Genomic DNA, 17,995 nt, shown 5'->3' with positions numbered 1-17,995 from the left:
ATATTTTAAACAATAAGTGTACCATTGTAATACACTGTCTCTGATTATTGCTAAGAATATAAGAGCTATTGAGGGCAACCTGTTAATTTGATTAGTAATACTAGGAATTAGGTCAATTATACTTCGTAAATGCAGCTATATTTGTCCGGTGAAAGTGAAAGTCGCTCAGTCATGTCTGACTCTTTGCAACCCCATGGACTTAGTCCATGGAATTCTCCAGGCCAGAATGCTGGAGTGGGTAGCTTTTCCCTTCTCCAGGGGATCTTCCCAACCCAGGTCTCTCACATTGCAGGCAGATTCTTTACCAGCTGAGCCACAAGGGAAGCCCAAGAATACTGGAGTGGGTAGCCTATCCCCTCTCCAGTGGATCTTCCCAACCCAGGAATCCAACGAGGGTCTCCTGCATCGCAGGTGGATTCTTTACCAACTGAGCTATGAGGGAAGCCATATTTGTCTAGGTGGTGTGTAAATCCCAGGTGGCGCTAGTGGTAAAGAACCCATCTGGCAATGCAGGAGACATAAGGGACACGGGTTTGATCCCTGTGTAGGGAAGATTCCCTGGAGGAGGAAGTAGCAACCCACTCCAATATTCTTGCCTGGGAAATCCCATGGACAGAGGAGCTGGCAGGCTACAGTCCATAGGATCACAAAGAGTCGGACATGACTAAAGTGACTTAGCACATTCGTGTGTAAATACATGCTTCAGAATTTACATGCACAACTTCTTATTCAGTAAAAGAAACAGACTTCATTCCCAGATGCCTAGCTGGACAGTGCTAATGTAATTTACCCTGCCTGGTGTATATAAACCCACACTGTTACTTTATATACTTAGTATTCTCTTGTGAGTTACTGTGGGTTATCAAGTTTCATGGATTAAGGTGAAATCACTACTAGGATAGAGAGTGACAATTTAAACAGGCATATGTAGAGGTTCTACACAAATAGAACAGGGAAAAGGCACTTGCAAATTTTAAAACCAGAGAAGACCTTTGAGAGTCCCTTGGACTGCAAGGAGATCCAACCAGTCCATTCTGAAGGAGATCAGCCCTGGGATTTCTTTGGAAGGAATGATGCTAAAGCTGAAACTCCAGTACTTTGGCCACCTCATGCAAAGAGTTGACTCATTGGAAAAGACTCTGATGCTGGGAGGGACTGGGGGCAGGAGGAGAAGGGGACGACCCAGGATGAGATGGCTGGATGGCATCACTGACTTGATGGACGTGAGTCTGAGTGAACTCCGGGAGTTGGGATGGACAGGGAGGCCTGGCGTGCTGCGATTCATGGGGTCGCAAAGAGTCGGACACAACTGAGTGACTGAACTGAACTGAACTGAAAGTTCCTATAATGGTTAACTTTATGTGACAACTTGAGTGTGCCAATGGGTACCCAGATTAAACATTGTTTCTGGGTGTGCCTAGGAGAGTATTTCTGGTTGAGACTAACATTTGAACTGGTTGACTCAGCAACGTAGCTCTTCCCAATGTGGGTGGGCACTGTCCATTCCATTGAAGGCCTCATCAATGGAATGATGTTACATTGAATAGAACAAAAGGCGGAGGAAGGAGAATTCACCCTTTTCCTTCTGCCTCACTGCTTGAGCTGGGACATTTAATCTCATCTTCTCCTGCCCTCTGACTAGGATTTACATCATTTGCTCCTCTTGTTCTCAGGCCTTCAGACTCAACACTGAATCGCCCTGCTGGCTTTTCTGGATTTCTACTTTGCGGTCAGCGGATTGTGGGACTTCTCAGCCTCCTAATCATGTGAGCCAATTCCCCCTAATAAATCAATCTTTACCTCTATCTCTGTCTCTATCAACGTCTCTGTCTCTCTTTTCTTTCTCTGTATAGGCTTCCCAGGTGGCTCAGTGGTCCAAGACTCTGCCTGCCAAGCAGGAGACTTAGGTTTGATCCCGGGGTCAGGAAGGTACTCTGGAATAGGAAATGGTGACCTACTCCAGTGTTCTTGACTGGGAAATCCCATGGACAGAGGAGTCTGGTGGGCTACAGTCCACGGGGTCGTGAAAGAGTTGGACATGACTTAGTGACTAAAACCAAACCGAACGGCATAATCCTGTTAGTTCTGCTTCTCTGGAGAACCCTGAGTGATACAGCACCTCAGGTTTTGGATTGGTATAGGCTATGACCATTTATGATGTATAGATTTGGTATAGATTTGATATAGACTATGACCACTTATGAAATTTCCATAAACATCTCTGTGGAAGTTTTCATCTTTTTTGGAAGGGGAATAACCTGTCTTCTATTTGATCCTGTGGAGTCCTATTTCCTAAAAGAATATGATGCCAATTTTACTTTTGAAGTGAAGGTTTCATTTTGAAGGTTGGATCAACCTATCTGATGATGTCTAATGGTCACAAAATGAAAGTCTGTTTTAGGAGGTGGAATGATTAGGAGACAAGTTTAGGCAACAGAAGCTCATTGGCTTCAAGAGGTTGGTATTGAGTTCTTGATGTAGAGGTGGGATGGAACCAAGGGCAGATCAGAGGTTGTACTTGGCTGGTGACTTTGGAAGAGTTAGATATCTGCTCTGAATCTCAATTTCCACAGGCGTGAAATGAAAGTGGAGTATTAGATGATCTCTAAGGTTTCATCCAGTACTAAAATTTAATGGGTCTCTTTCAAATAACAAAAGTTACCTTGGAAGTAACCCAGTGCTTTGTACGTTGCTCAATAAATGCTGATTGATAATGACAGTGATAAAGTAATGAATACTTGGATCAAGTTACACTTGAAAATGAGTCATTCTTGAAAGGAATAGGAAAGGAAGACCCCTTGATCTAGTCCAGTGAGGGGTTGCTTGGTCGATATTTCTAGTCTGGTGAAGTATAGATAGGGAAGGAGCCTGCAGAGTTTCTCCCTTGAGATGACTGATCTCTCTTCACAATATCATATCTTTTCAGGGTGAGTACCATAGAGGGTTTTGTTGACTGCAAATGTGGCTGTAGCGTATATTATAGACAGTTCTGATGGAATTAGCAGGGAGCAGAAGAGGGCAGAATTATACAGAAAATTCTTTGGAGTTATAGCATCCAGTATTTCCTAAAGAGACTTCCTCAAGTTTCCATATTGGGCCAAATATTTTTCCTTTGCCCCTCCAGATAGTACTCAGCTCCTGCTGTACTCTCTGCCCAGGTGGGATGACATATGGATTCCATCCACAAGCTCCTAGCCTCTAGTTGGCTCTGGTCAGGATAGGAGAGACGGGGAAGAAGGAGATCAAGTTATTTATTCCTGACATCCCTCCTCTGAGGTCAGCTTGAGCTGACCATGTCATTTGACCGGCTGCCACTGCTTCTCTCCAGGCTTAGTCAGTCCGCAAGCCTCTTTCCTGCTCTCATCAGGTCTAGGGGAGGTGACTTCCCTGTGGCTGTGAGTCCCAGTCCCTTCACGGTCGCTGTGGCTTACCTGTATACTTCCCCTTTGTAATGAGTGAATTTACCCTTTGTGAATTTACCCTCTTAGAATTACTTCGAGTGCACTCTGCTTCCCGCTGGAATCTTGACCAGAGCATATGCTGTTCTACAAATGGAGCGTGACGAGGAAATGGCAGTGGGCCGTATTGCCACACAGCTTACTGTGTCGCCCTCCACCATAGCCTCGGACCATCTTAATCGTGCTGTCTGCCACCTTTGCTTTGTCTTCCTCAAACCGACTCCTTTAGTGACTTCATGAGCCAAGCAGGGAATGAGGCTCCAGCCAATTCAAAACCCAGCCAGAAATGCTCAGTTTCCCCTCCTACCCTTCCCAGTATTCTACGCCCACTCCTCTTGGCAGAGGAGACTGAGATTCTCAGTCAGAGGCAGAGGTTTCGTCTTGATCGTCTTTTGTTCCCAGAGCCTGGAACATAATACATGCTCAGCAAGTGCTTACATAATGAATACATGGAAGATGGAACCGAGGAAATGTCCATTTATTAAGCTCTGTTTCCAGGCAGCCCAGGGGTGGTCTGCTTCTCTCCCTTCCTTGAAGCTCATTGCTTTTCTTGCCTCCTTGCACAGCAGTGCCGCTCTATTCTCACCAGTTGAGTGCTGGTAAATGGCTTTTGTTGTTGTTTTAATAACAGCTTTAATGAGATATAATTCACACTCCATACAATTCTTCACCCTTTTAAAGTGTACAGGTCAGTGGTTTCGGTATATTCACAGATCTGTGAAACCATCACCACACTCAGTTTCAGAACATTTTGTTTACTCCTGCAAAAACCTTATACTCATTAGTGGTTACCCCCGCCCCCAACTTTCCTACGTCTTCCCTTGCCCACATCCCTTGGTAACCACTAATCTATGGATTTGCCTATTTTGGACACTTCATATAAATGCAGTCATACAGTATGTGGTCATTTGTAAGTGGCTTCTTTCTCTTTGCACAAGGTTTTCAAGCTTCATTCAAGTTGTGGCATACTTTAGTATTTCATTTGTTACATATACATTTTTTCCACTGTATGGGTACACCACATTTTATTTATCCATTCATCAGTTGGTGGGCAATTGAACTGTTTCCTCTGAATTCTAGCAGGCATTTAACAACTAGCAATTGGGGGCAGGGGCAGGGGCAGGGGGAAGTCCTGATTCATAGCATTTGTTGATTTCATGGTGTAAATACTCCCGTCATGGCTGATTGCAAGCTACATGATGTCACTGAACATGAAGTTGGAGAGATGCTAAAGCAGGCTCTTGTGAGCCCCTGCAAGCCAGCTCCAGTGTACCACTCCGCTCATCTCTACTGACGAGTCACTCAGGTTACCAGAGACGTGGCCATACACTATTACTTTGCGGGTGTGTGCGCTCAGTCACTTCAGTCACGTCTGACTCTTTGTGACCCGATGGACTGTAGCCAGGCTCCTCTGTCCACGGATTCTCCAGGCACCAATACTGACCTAGGTAGGGATCAAATCGCATCTCCTGCGGCTCCTGCATTGCAGGCAGTCTTTACCGCTGAGCCACCGGGGAAGCCCCATTATTATTTTAGGAGAATAACAATGATAAGAATAAATGTAATACAACCGGGGACTTTATTGAGCACTTTATTTATATCAGGCACTGTGTTAAGAACTTTACCTCATTTAATTCTTGACCACAACTCATCCCCTTAGCAGTCTGCAGCTCCCAACTACCAATATTCTATGCTTGCTTCACTGTCTCCTAACTGATCTCTCTGCTGTTTCATAAATGCTCCCAACACATTACATCTCACAACTTCCGCACACTGCCTGGTACACTCTTTTCCACAGATATTAGCGTAGCTCATTTCCTCATTTCTACCAGATCTCTACTCAGGTAGAGACCTTTTCACCACCTCATCGCTTTATTTAATACTTTGCTAAGTGTTGTTTTTCTTCATTGCACCTATTACTGAAATTCTGATTTTGTATACAGTTGACAGGGGCAGGAGGAGAAGGGGACGACAGAGGATGAGATGGCTGGATGGCATCACCGACTCGATGGACAAGAGTTTGGGTGAGCTCCAGGAGTTGGTGATGGACAGGGAGGCCTGGTGTGCTGCAGTTCATGCGGTCACAAAAAGCTGGACACGACTGAGCGACTGAACTGAACTGACCCTTGGACAAAGTAGGGGTTAGGGGTGCTTGCTCCTGTGCAGTTGAAAATCTACCTATAACTTATAGTTGGCTCCCTGTATCAGTGGTTCTGCACTCATGGATTCGACCAACCCCAGACTGTGTAGTACTGTAGTATTTACTGCTGGAAAATAACCGTGTTTTAGTGGACCTGCTGTTCAAGGGTCAACTGTACGTATTTCATTTGTTGACTGGCTGCCTCCCCAGCATAATGTATGCTCCATGAAGGCAGGGTCTTTGTTCACAGTTGCATTCCCAGTGTCAAGGCTGTGCCCTTAATCATAGCACTAAGCTGGGATATTTGGAATTTTTGAACAAGTGCCTCTCTTCTCCCTCTCTGCTCCTCCCATGGCTGTGAGAGGAATGTTTAGAGATCATTCTGCGCCAGCCCCTGCATCTCTGTTACCAGCAGAGCTAGGATTCCTCTGACACAAGTGGGAGACAACCCACTGATGTGGCTGAGAGTGTGCCTCACTCTGGAGCCAACCTCAGCATATTTGCACCCCTGCTCTGGCACCACCTCACTCTGTGTGCTGGGTACATTACACAACTTCGCAGAGTTTCCCATCTTTAGAACAAGATAATAAGAGCCCCCACATCATAAATTTGTTGTGAAGATTAACATGCTAGTTTAAAGTGATCAACATAGCAAGTGTTCGGGTACGCTTGTTTTTGCTGCAAGGACATCATCTAGAGTAAGCTTTATTTCTGTGGGGGTCACGTGTGTCCCGCCACGTGGAAGCCCCGTAAAAATGTCACTACCTGTTTCCTCTGCAGCTTTTCTATTACCCTGGTTGCTGGCATTCTGTAAGAGCTCGTCTAGATTGTCCTGCTGTCCCAGGGAACTAGATGGTTCTCCATCTGCTCTTGTTTCTCACAAAAGAGAAGACCCTTGGGCTTCAAGAAGGGGTCATCAGGCTGAGTCTCTTTGCCAGGAAATTACCCAAGCTTAGCAAGTAGGTTGGAAAAGGGCCAAGGGGAACCTGGTGTCATCCTTAGCCTAACTAGTGGAGACTAGCCAGATCTGGAGAATCCATCCGGCTGGAGAAAGAAAAGCCTCCTATAGAGGAGAAACCTTTACCCACAGCCCTTGGATACTGAAACTAAAGGGAGCCTTGCGTTCTTCGCCAAACTCAGGGGAGAAAGGAGATGGCAAGTTGTTCAGGAAAAGAAGAGTAGGCACTCTGTGTGCAGGACTGACTTGGAAGGAAGCCCCGAGGCCCTTAAGTCTTCTTTACCGCGTGCTCCCGCTCGGCAGGGTTCCGAATCCAAGGGACTGTGTTTTACAGCCTCCTTCCGTGTACCACCCTCCTGTTCCCAACCCCGGGTCCATGAATTTGGTTAAAGTCATGAATTGCTCAGACGGGGAACTTCATTTAGTAATTTCCGTAAATCCAGTTCCGCACCTATTTACTGAACACCCACAAGGAGCTGGGCAGTATTAGCGGGCAGTCCCAGGAAGCCTAGGAGCCAAGAATCCACAGTCACATCCCAGAAAAATAATCCCCCTGTCTCTGAGCATCCTCATTTCCTCGGAGTCAGCGTCTGGGTCTGATCCTTGCAAAACATAAACACTTCCTAGTACTTGGGCTCCCACTGGGCTCCCGCGGGGCCTCCGTGAAACGCTGGAGGATTGAGGCACAGGGAAGAGGGAGCTGGGGAGGTAAGGAAGGACGGAGGGGGACGGAACGAGGTGCGCCTCGCCTCTAATCTTGTCCCAGTCAGGAGTCTGCGGGTCGTGTTCCCGGGCGCCGATCCGGCCGGCCAGGGACTCTTCCAGGAACCGCCTGGCATCCCGGCCGGGGACTCTGGCGGGGCTGGAGCTCGCGTCTGCCTCCTCCCAGCCGTCTGCTCCCCGGGGGACCCGCGCCTCACTCGGGGCGTGTCCTGCCCTGCCTCGCGTCCACAGTGGTCCACTCATCCGGTGCAGGCGGCCGCGGCGGCGGCGGCAGGCGGAGCGAGAGCCGCGGTCGCTCGGGTTTTCAGCGCGAGCCGGAGCCGCGGCAGCAGCGCCGCGGGGGCACCTGTGCGGCGCGCAAGTAGCAGGACCGGGGTGTGGGGATCCTGCCAGCCGCCGTCTGAGCCCGAAGGAACGGGCGCCTCCCAGCCCCTTGGGATTCCGCTGGTGGCAGAAGCTCGGGGCCGGCATCCTGGTGGGGTAGCCATGGGCAGGACCAGCTAGAGGCCGGAGCAGAGGCTCGTTTGGTCCCAGTGTAGAGAGGCGGAGGGAAAGCAGAGTCTGGGACCATGACGGCCTCCCGCCTGGACTTTGGGGAGGTGGAAACTTTCCTGGACAGGCACCCAGAGTTGTTGGAAGATTACCTGATGCGGAAGGGGAAGCAGGAGATGGTGGAGAAGTGGATGCAGAGGCACGGGCAGGGTCAGGGGGCGGTAGGCCCGAGGCCCACCCCGGCCGCCAGCACGAGCGGTGGCCCTGGACCCGACGGCTCTGCCAGCAGCCAGCCCACCCCGGGCGGCGGGGAGTGTAGGGGGGGCCCCATGGGTCCCAGCTGGGCCAGTGGCAACCGGGGCGATGAGAGCCTGCAGCGGAGAGCTTCTCAGAAAGAGCTGAGGAAGAGTTTTGCCCGCTCCAAGGCCATCCATGTGAACAGGACCTACGATGAACAAGTGACCTCCCGGGCCCAGGAGCCCCTGAGCAGTGTGCGGCGGAGGGCGCTCCTCCGGAAGGCCAGCTCCCTGCCCCCCACCACCGCCCACATTCTCAGTGCCCTGCTGGAATCTCGGGTGAATCTGCCTCAGTATCCCCCTACGGCCATGGACTACAAGTGCCACCTCAAAAAGCATAACGAGCGACAGTTCTTCCTGGAACTGGTCAAGGATATCTCCAATGACCTTGATCTTACCAGTCTGAGCTACAAGATCCTCATCTTCGTCTGCCTCATGGTGGACGCAGACCGCTGCTCTCTCTTCCTGGTGGAAGGGGCGGCTGCTGGCAAGAAGAGCCTGGTCTCCAAATTCTTTGACGTGCATGCAGGAACCCCACTGCTGCCCTGCAGCAGCACAGAAAACTCAAACGAGGTGCAGGTCCCCTGGGGCAAAGGTATCATTGGTTATGTCGGGGAGCATGGAGAGACGGTCAACATTCCTGATGCCTACCAGGTAGGACTTTGCATTGTCCCCTTCCAGAGCCCCATTGGTCTGGGAGCCAAGCCTTCTGTTACCCATGGGCATCCACAAACACATTAACTTAGATTCTTTACTGTATGAATTTTGCTATTTAAATTCCTTCTGAGTTTAGATTAGTTTGAATGTTACTGTACCTTCTTTGATAGAATGGTCTTTTACTAACACACAGTGACTTGTGGAAAATTCATATAACACACAAGGATACTTGTGTTTCTTTGTCAAGAGACCTTGTCTTTAAGAATATCAGTGTATGGTTTTAGGATGCACTTTTTTTTAGGTGCTGGAAGAAGATGTCTACTCTAGAATTCCAGTGTTAGTCTGAAGAAAATGGGTATATTGGTGTCTCTGATGTCATTTGGGGACCATAATGCATTTCATTCTCATTCCAGATTGGGAGGGGATCAAAGTGCCTAGCTATTTCCTTAGCCCCTTCTCTTACATGAGTTCCAAGGTAAGGAAGATGAAGAAAAGAGGAGGAAAGTCAAGGGAAGAATGGGTCTCGGATCCATTTATGCCTTTTTTTTTTTTTTTTTAGCATCTATTCTAACTGCTTCTGTTGTGGAGTTGAGAGAAGTTGGACAAATTGAAGAGTTATTTAGGTTTGAATCCAGCATTATCTGCAGTGGGCTCTTGACCGAGCAAGTAGGTTTTTAGTTTGTGAAGCAAATGAAAAATGGATAATTGTCTAGCAATTCCAAAGGTAGTGAGCACAGTGAATGTGCTGGATTCAGGTAGAGAAGGAAGCCTATCATGTTGTTGTCTGGTGTTTCTAAGCCTTTCATTTTCACAGTGATTTGAACTTGCTATTAGATCATGGTTCTGAAAGTCAGTCCATTCTAATTTCTTCAGTATCACTTCCCTGAACATAATGAACCCGGATGCCACTTTCTAGGAGACTTCTTTGGAGTTCATAATAATGGACAGCTCTATTCCCTGGTCATGAAAGTTTTGTTGTCATTTGATGAGCACTTCTAGTTGTCTGATAAAGCTGCAGGTTTCTCTTGAGTTTGATGCTGTTGCTCAGAATAGCAAAAGTGGTGGGAAGGACCCTAAAAGTAAATATTTTTCTGTTTCATCTGAAAGTTGGTAATATTACATAGAAAATTGAGGATCTTGTCTTGAAACCAAGTTTCTTGTTTTTGTGGGATGTCTATCAATATCATGTTTTAATGTTAAGGAATGCCTATCATAATACTATTTTTGTTAACTTATTAACTGATTAGATTCATTATTCATTATATCCTTCTTAAAGACTTTGATTAGTTTAGGACAGACAAGCAATCTTTAATAGGTGTTCTTTAAAAGGGTGATCTTTAATAGGTGTCTATTTCTGTATAACCCTAGAAAACCATGGGAAGAAATAAAAACATTTAATAATTGAAATGTTGAAGATTCTGTAAAAAGTTGAACAATCACAAATTTTCTTTCTCATTATTTCCACATCCTTATTGTGTGCTTGGGTGAAAAAAAAAAATCCCTTCCTGGTAGGATGATGCTTGTTATAGCCTGGAATTGCAGCCTTTTCTCTCTATTGCTTTTACTTTTCTTATTCTTCCCCAATTGATTTTCTCCCATTTCTGTAGCTTTTATTTTTTACTCCCTTCTGCTAGCTCCTAACTTTTATTTAGTACTGTTCATATATACTGTCTTCTCTTCAATAGCATAATTCTCAGCTTCCTCAGCAGTTAACTTGTCTTCCTGCTGCCTAGTATTTTGCTAGAGGTGTTATCACAGGCATAGAAAATCAGGCTTTCAGAAGCTGATGTTTCCTCTGGGCCCTACTCTTATTCTGAAGACAGAGGGTAAAGCAGAGTTACCTTTTAATATTGGAAACTGACATTGAGAATGAAGAGTTCTTTTTACCTTCCCCAGGTAGTAATGATGGCTGTAAAGACTGGGTTGGTGGGAGAAGTGGCCAAAGACAGGAAGGGAAAAAGTTAAAAAATTATAGAGTTTGAGATCTTGATCCACTCCTTGTCTTCATTTTGATCTGCTTAGGAAATTTCTCCTGTCTTTCTCCATTGGTTTCTTTCAAAATATATTTTTTTGTCCTGATGTGTTTTTCTTCATTTTTATTTCACTACTTTTCTTTGATAAAATTACTTTTTTTCTTTACTATGGTACACTAGTCACCATTAGTGTGACTCTGGGAGAATTTCTTGATTTCTGAGTCTCAATTTACTCATATGTGAAATGGGAATAATAACACCTCTGTAGTAAAGATCTGGAGATGGCAATGGCACCCCCCTCCAGTAGTCTTGCCTGAAAAATCCCATGGACGGAGGAGCCTGGTAGGCTGCAGTCCATGGGGTTGCTAAGAGTTGCACACGACTGAACAACTTTACTTTCACTTTTCACTTTCATGCATTGGAGAAGGAAATGGCAACCCACGCCAGGGTTCTTGCCTGGAGAATCCCAGGGACGGGGGAGCCTGGTGGGCTGCCGTCTATGGGGTCGCACAGAGTCGGACACAACTGAAGTGACTTAGCGGTAGCAGCAGTAAAGATAATTGTTTTGAAAATAAAGTGAGATGCTGCATTAAAGCCCCCCCAGCAGTACCTGGCACATTTCAGTTATTCAGGAAATGGTAACAGTTTATGATGACAACAATGATATCTGGTTTACTAGTGTTCTTCTTTTTCCTCTGTCTCTCATTTTTAATTGTTTTTTTTTTTCTTATCTGGGGCTGAGATATGAACTCAGCACATATTGACCAGCCTTATCTTTCCTTAAGTCATATTCCACCCTTAAATTAAATATTTTAGAACTAACTTTTCATTCAAGGAATATGGAAATGTCTAGTCTTTCACCCTCTGCTTAAGATTACTCTAAATGTGATTGAAAATTCTTGACCATATCTTATCCTATCAAAAGTTCTACATTTTGTTCCTTTTAGAGCTCATGCAATTTAAAACTTTTTATAGCGTTGTATTAATATCGCATCCTTCCCATGTTATAGTATTTTCCCTTATCCTTTCCATTTCCTGCTATTATAGATTTCTCTTAATGAAAACTGATAACCTTCCAAATGCATGTTCTCTTATCAAAATATTGTTGTAATTCTGATCATATATGTAAACATCTTGAAGTTCCTATGTGGAAATAGAACTATCCTCTCTGATTTTTTATTAACTATATTTGTAAGGCATTTCTTGCTTAGGTTCAACGAGTGTGCTTTTTTCCTTCAGGAGATGAACTTATCACATGGAATTTGAAAATTTAATTATTTAATAAAAGTGATGATCCCCTTAGAGGTTCAGAATGTGGGTGAGAGAAAGGCACTGAAAATGCTTATGACATTATGATAATAAGCACGGCATCCTGAAGTCAAGAGTAGACTAATGAGGTATTAAAGTTGAGCAAAAGTTTTGAAAGCAAAAATACTCCTTAGTTTATTTCATTTTTTTTCATTACTTTCCTCAATTAGTCCTAATTTCTCCTTGAAATTAGGAGACAAAGAATTGCAATTTAAAAAAAAAAAATTCCTCTTACATATTCAGTGTAGCTCACAGTGACTGCAAGCTACCTTTTCCGCTGTCAGCTATAAGTTATTAAACAACCCACTTTAATATAGTAATGAAAAAATTGCCCTCAAGAGGTTGAAAATAAGAGCACTCAAATAACAGGTGTTCTCTTTGAAGTTATTCTACGCATTCAGAGTATAGCACTTTAAACATTAATAAAAAGTGTGAGATGATATTTTAGTTAGTGTTGGTAATGATGCTACAGGTGTTTGATAGGCTTTGGGTTTGAAAACCAGTCAGGATGTTTTGTTAGGTGAGCTGAGAGGAGTAAAGGGGATGACGCAGAAGAGTTACAGGTGTGCCAGGCTTTTAGAAAACCTGATCTGTTTACCCAACAGATTCATTTATTCATCAGTTCCAACAAACATGCACTGGGTGCCTGTTATACCTAAGCCCCAGCTAGGGGGCCTGTGGGTGTACAGAGGTAAGAGGACTTGCTTTGTGCTTTCCAGGTACTTCCAAGTACAAGGTTGTGAACTATTCATGAACAAGTAATGCCAAGCGGTACTAAATAAATGACACGAACAGAATGGCATTAGTTACAGAGGAAAATGGAGTCACACTGTGACTTGGCTCATTATAGAAGACTTCATGGAGGAGGTGTCATTCAAACTGGGACAAGGGTTAGATTTCACTGTTGGAGGTAGTTGTGGAGTAGGGAAAGGCATCCAGGTCTAGCAAAATGACCTCAGCAGAAACACAATACTGGGCAACCCAAAATGTGTATAGAGGAGAGCGTGTGGTTTAATTTGGCCAAAGTATTGCATATGCTACAGGATGAGTATGCAAAAGTAGGGTGACGGCAAAAGAAAGACTCTTGAGCACCTGACTGAAGAATTTGGGCTTCCCTAACAGTAAGCCATGGGGCTTCCCAGATGGCTCAGTGATAATGAATCCCCCTGTTAAGCAGGAGACATAGGTGTGATCCCCAGAGAAGGAAATGGCAACCCACTCCAGTATTCTTGGAAGACTGGAGAAGGAAAGACCGCCCCCCCCACCAACCCTCCAACCAGAGAAGAAAATGGCAACCCACTCCAGTAGTCTTGTCTGGGAAATCCCATGGACAGAGGAGCCTGGTGAGCTATAGTCCATGGGGTCACAAAAGAGTTGGGCATGACTTAGTGACTAAACCAAGACAACAAGAGTAAGCCACAGGAAACATTTGAGAACTTTTTAGCATGGTCAGAATGGTGTTTTGGGTAACCTGGTGGCAGTGGCTGAATGGACTGAACAAGGAGAGGCTCAAAACTGTGAAAATAATTTGGAATCTATTATGACGACATGGTGGAGCCAGATGAACTACTGCACTAAAGCACGAAAAGTAGGAAAAGACAGCAGAATTATGTGGGGATGTCCTGCAGGTGTGAATTTGGGCAAGGAGAGAGGGAAGTCAGTGATGACTCGGATTCTACACCTGGGAAATATGGAGAAGGGTAATGCTGTCATTAACAATAGAAAGAGAAGCTTGAATGAGTCGAGATTTTAAGTGGAGCCAGCTACATAATTTGTGGAGCTCAGTACAAAATGATTAAGCAGGAGCCTGGCTGGAGGTGGAGAAGGCAATATTGCCTTCCCAAGGGTCTGCTGCCCCAACCCACAGCAGATGTGTGACCCTCAAGTGGTTTCAACTTTCATGCTGAGAAATTCTCAGTACCTTGACTGTGAGCGAGAGGCCCCTTTGAGTTGCCTGCTGAATGTGCCATAGAGCTGCCAGCTCTGGGTGGGGATGACCACTGCCCTGTTCCTCTTCATGATGGAGTGGGGCATGCACCTGACCCTTGCCCCATCCCACCCCGACCCCAGCCAGGAGCAGAGGGCAATGGCCAATCAGTTGGGCCTCACCTCCAACTGCTTGGGGCTTCTGGTCTCAGGGCAGGGCTGACAAGGGGTATACTGGGTGGGGCTTGGGGTACCAGGCAGTAAGAATCAGTGGCCAAGAACCATTCGTAGGCAGGCAGTGGGATGGGAGACTGACTGTGAGCCCTGGACTCATACACCATTGTCCTATTGGACTTCATTTACAAAGCATGACTTCAAAGATAAAATTATTGAGAATTTCACACAGCCACAGCATTAAGCCTCAAGCAGGGAGCCCCCGTGCAATTGCACTGGTTACATGATTATGAGGCCAGCCCTGATTCTGAGTCGCACTGAGTCTTAGGTGGAAGAGTTCAATTTTATCCCAGTCTAGTGTTTACTGCTTTTGTATGGCCTCAGCTCCATCCTAATTAAATTCTGTGCTGTTTTGAATGCCCGAATAGTGCTTTTCTATTTCTGTGTTTTTCATCCTTTCTGCCAGGATGCCTCTTTCCCTATCTTTGCTCATTCAGGTCTTGCTTTGCCTTCTCATGATATAAGAAAGGAGAGCTGATTGCTTCTCCCTGAAGAGACAAAAAACCAAACAAAAAAATTATGCAGAAAGTTATATTTAAGAATGCATTGTACTATACTGCTATTATTAACATATATAAAATAGTAATAAAGTGATATATAATAACTCCTTTTCACAGAATTTCATTGTTCACTTTATTTTAGAATAATTTTCATTGAAATAATATATTTAAAAGTGTTTGGTTTCAGGAGGGATCAATTTCATGTGTATAGAAAATTCAGTGGTGAATATGCTTCATTTCCTGATAAGCCAGTGCTGACCAACATGGGTCTACAGCCCTGTGATTGAGTTGCTGAGATTTGCTCAAAAGGCAGATGTTCATCTCACCCCACACTAGAATTACAAAGGAGTTTCACGAAATCTTGTTTCAGCTTTCTACATGGTGTTTTAAAAATTCCCTCAAGCCGATAACCATGTTCACTAGCCCAGAACGAGAATTGATTTTGTGTTTGAAGCAGGAAACATTTGCTATTTCAGCTGCTCTTCCTGACAGACACACGATCATGATAAACACAGTGACAAATTGCATTTGCTGCTTTGAACATGAGGAGAGGTCACAGAAAAGTACAGTTCCTACAGAATCATGGAGAAGTTATTTAAGGCTAACTTAATTTTTTTTCCCAACCCATAAGCTAAATGTTTACTAATCTGACCAATTTATTTTGGTTCCTAAGGTTGAGGTCACCTGTTTATTTACAAGCTGGCTTAATTTGGAAGTCAGTGTTTCATGTTTAATATGGTGTTGAGGAGTCATATGAAGCTTTCCACTGAAAAAAGCTTTGAGTTGTTTCATAGGAAAGTCAACAAGATATTTGAGTCCATTACTTGCTACTTTAGTCACTTATTTTAAGGATGGTTTGCATTTAACCACATTGTTTTGGAAAGAGGAATTTGAATCATAAAAAAAGTAGTTTACTCATAAATAGTGGGTTGGATTTCTAATATTTTGGGAGAAACGTTGGTTTCCAGTCATTTATAGGCATTCAGGCTAAATTTATTTGTTTATTTATTTATTTTTAGGATTAAAATAGTAAAGAAATTTTCCTGGCATAAAAAGGGGTTTATTTTCTATAACTCCAAGAGTTTCCTATTAATTGGTTGTTTCAATGACTGAACAGCGTTTCATACATTAATGATAAATTCTGTTTCCTTTCCTAAAATATAGTATTAGGCTGTTGCAAATTTAGTTGAAGAGATCTTTCCCACCGGAGTGAAAAAAAATGAGGACGCTTTTAGATGTCTTTTCAGGGTATCAATTTTTAAAAAACATAAACATGATAGAAGGGAAACGGCAGTTCTGCTGTTGATTAAGAAGAACTCGATTTATGGAGCACCAACCAAGAGCCTGGCATTAGCTATAGAACAGGCATTGCCTCTTTTAATCCTCTCAACAATCCCCAGAGGTAGCTATTACCACTCCCATTTTATAGAAGAAGAAACTAAAGCTTGGAGAGGTTAAGAAATTTGCCGAAAGTCACTCAGCTGTTAAGAGAGGGAGCTGGGATTCAAGGTGAGGTCTTGGGGCTGTGAAACCCTCCTGCCAGGCCCTCTTAGAGTGGTCTCTGCTGGCCACTGGCTGCCGTGTGTATATTCCAGTCTGTCCCCTTGCCTTCTCTTTTTCTCCACCCATTTAAATTCTCTCATCCTTGAAAGCCTGTCTTCATGAAACTCTTTCTGAACCCTGGCAGTTCCGCCTTAACTGGGTATAATCTCTTCCTCCTTTGAACTGGCATTACTTTGCCAGCTAAGGTCCCTCTAGTCAAGGCTATGGTTTTTCCAGTAGTCATGTATGGGTGTGAGAGTTGGACTGTGAAGAAGGCTGAGCGCCGAAGAACTGATGCTTTTGAACTGTGGTGTTGGAGAATGTTCTTGAGAGTCCCTTGGACTGCAAGGAGATCCAACCAGTCCGTTCTGAAGGAGATCAACCCTGGGATTTCTTTGGAAGGAATGATGCTAAAGCTGAAACTCCAGTACTTTGGCCACCTCATGCAAAGAGTTGACTCATTGGAAAAGACTTTAATGCTGGGGGCAGGAGAAGAAGGGGACGACCGAGGATGAGATGGCTGGATGGCATCACTGACTCGATGCATGCGAGTCTGAGTGAGCTCTGGGAGTTGGTGATGAATAGGGAGACCTGGTGTGATGCGATTCATGGGGTTGCAAAGAGTCGGACATGACTGAGCGACTGAACTGAACTGAACTGAATGCTTTAAATCATGCTGGGCTGCAGGAAGCACAAGCTGGAATCAAGATTGCCAGGAGAGACATCAATAACTGCAGATATGCAGATGAAACCACCCTTATGGCAGAAAGTGAAGAAGAACTAAAGAGCCTCTTGATGAAAGTGAAAGAAGAGAGTGAGAAAGTTGGCTTAAAGATGAACATTCAGAAAACTAAGGTCATGGCCTCCAGTCCCATCTGTTCAGTTCAGTTCAGTCACTCAGTCATGTCTGAATCTTTGTGACCCCATAAACCACAGCACACCAGGCCTCCCTGTCCATCACCAACTCTCAGAGTCCACCCAAACCCATGTCCATTGGTTGGTGATGCCATCCAACCATCTCATCCTCTGTCCTCCCCTTCTCCTCCTGCCCTCAATCTTTCCCAGCATCAGGGTCTTTTCCAATGAGTCAGCTCTTCGCATCAGGTGGCCTAAGGATTGGAGTTTCAGCTTCAACATCAGTCCTTCCAATGAATACCCAGGACTGGCCTCCTTTAGGATGGACTGGTTGGATCTCCTGGCAGTCCTTGCAGGACTCTCAAGAGTCTTCTCCAACACCACAGTTCAAAAGCATCAATTCCTGGGCGCTCAGCTTTCTTTATAGTCCAACTCTCACATCCATACGTGACCACTGGAAAAACCATAGCCTTGTCTAGACAGACCTTTGTTGGCAAAGTAACGTCTCTGCTTTTTAATATGCTGTCTAGGTTGGTCATTGCTTTCCTTCCAAAAGTAAGTGTCTATTAATTTCATGGCTGCAATCACCATCTGCAGTGATTTTAGAGCCCCCCCCCACAAAGTCAGCCACTGTTTCCACTGTTTCCCCATCTATTTGCCATGAAGTGATGGGACCAGATGCCATGATCTTCGTTTTTTGAATGTTAAGCTTTAAGCCAACTTTTTCACTCTCCTCTTTCACTTTCAGCAAGAAGCTCTTTAGTTCTTCACTTTCTGCCATAAGGGTGGTATCATCTGCATATCTGAGGTTATTGATATTTCTCCCAGCAATCTTGATTCCAGCTTGTACTTCATCCAGCCCAGAATTTCCCATGATGTACTCTGCATAGAAGTTAAATAAGCAGGGTGACAATATACAGCCTTGACATACTC

The 17,995-nt window shown here is 44.8% G+C and overlaps 1 protein-coding gene across 1 annotated transcript in view; it reads left to right on the top strand.

The window, feature by feature from the left end:
* Positions 7,550-17,995, top strand: part of PDE11A (phosphodiesterase 11A) — a 449,211-nt gene continuing 438,765 nt past the window's right edge. The window contains exon 1 of the mRNA XM_005675916.3: positions 7,550-8,721. Within this exon, the coding sequence (XP_005675973.1) occupies positions 7,849-8,721 (873 nt within the window). The 5' untranslated portion in view covers positions 7,550-7,848. The remainder of the gene's footprint in view (positions 8,722-17,995) is intronic.

This window comes from Capra hircus, chromosome 2 (genome assembly GCF_001704415.2).
Source record: "Capra hircus breed San Clemente chromosome 2, ASM170441v1, whole genome shotgun sequence".
NCBI classification, from domain to species: Eukaryota; Metazoa; Chordata; class Mammalia; order Artiodactyla; family Bovidae; genus Capra; species Capra hircus.
The sequence above is the reverse complement of the archived record's forward strand: the minus strand, read 5'-3'. Positions and strand labels throughout refer to the sequence as shown.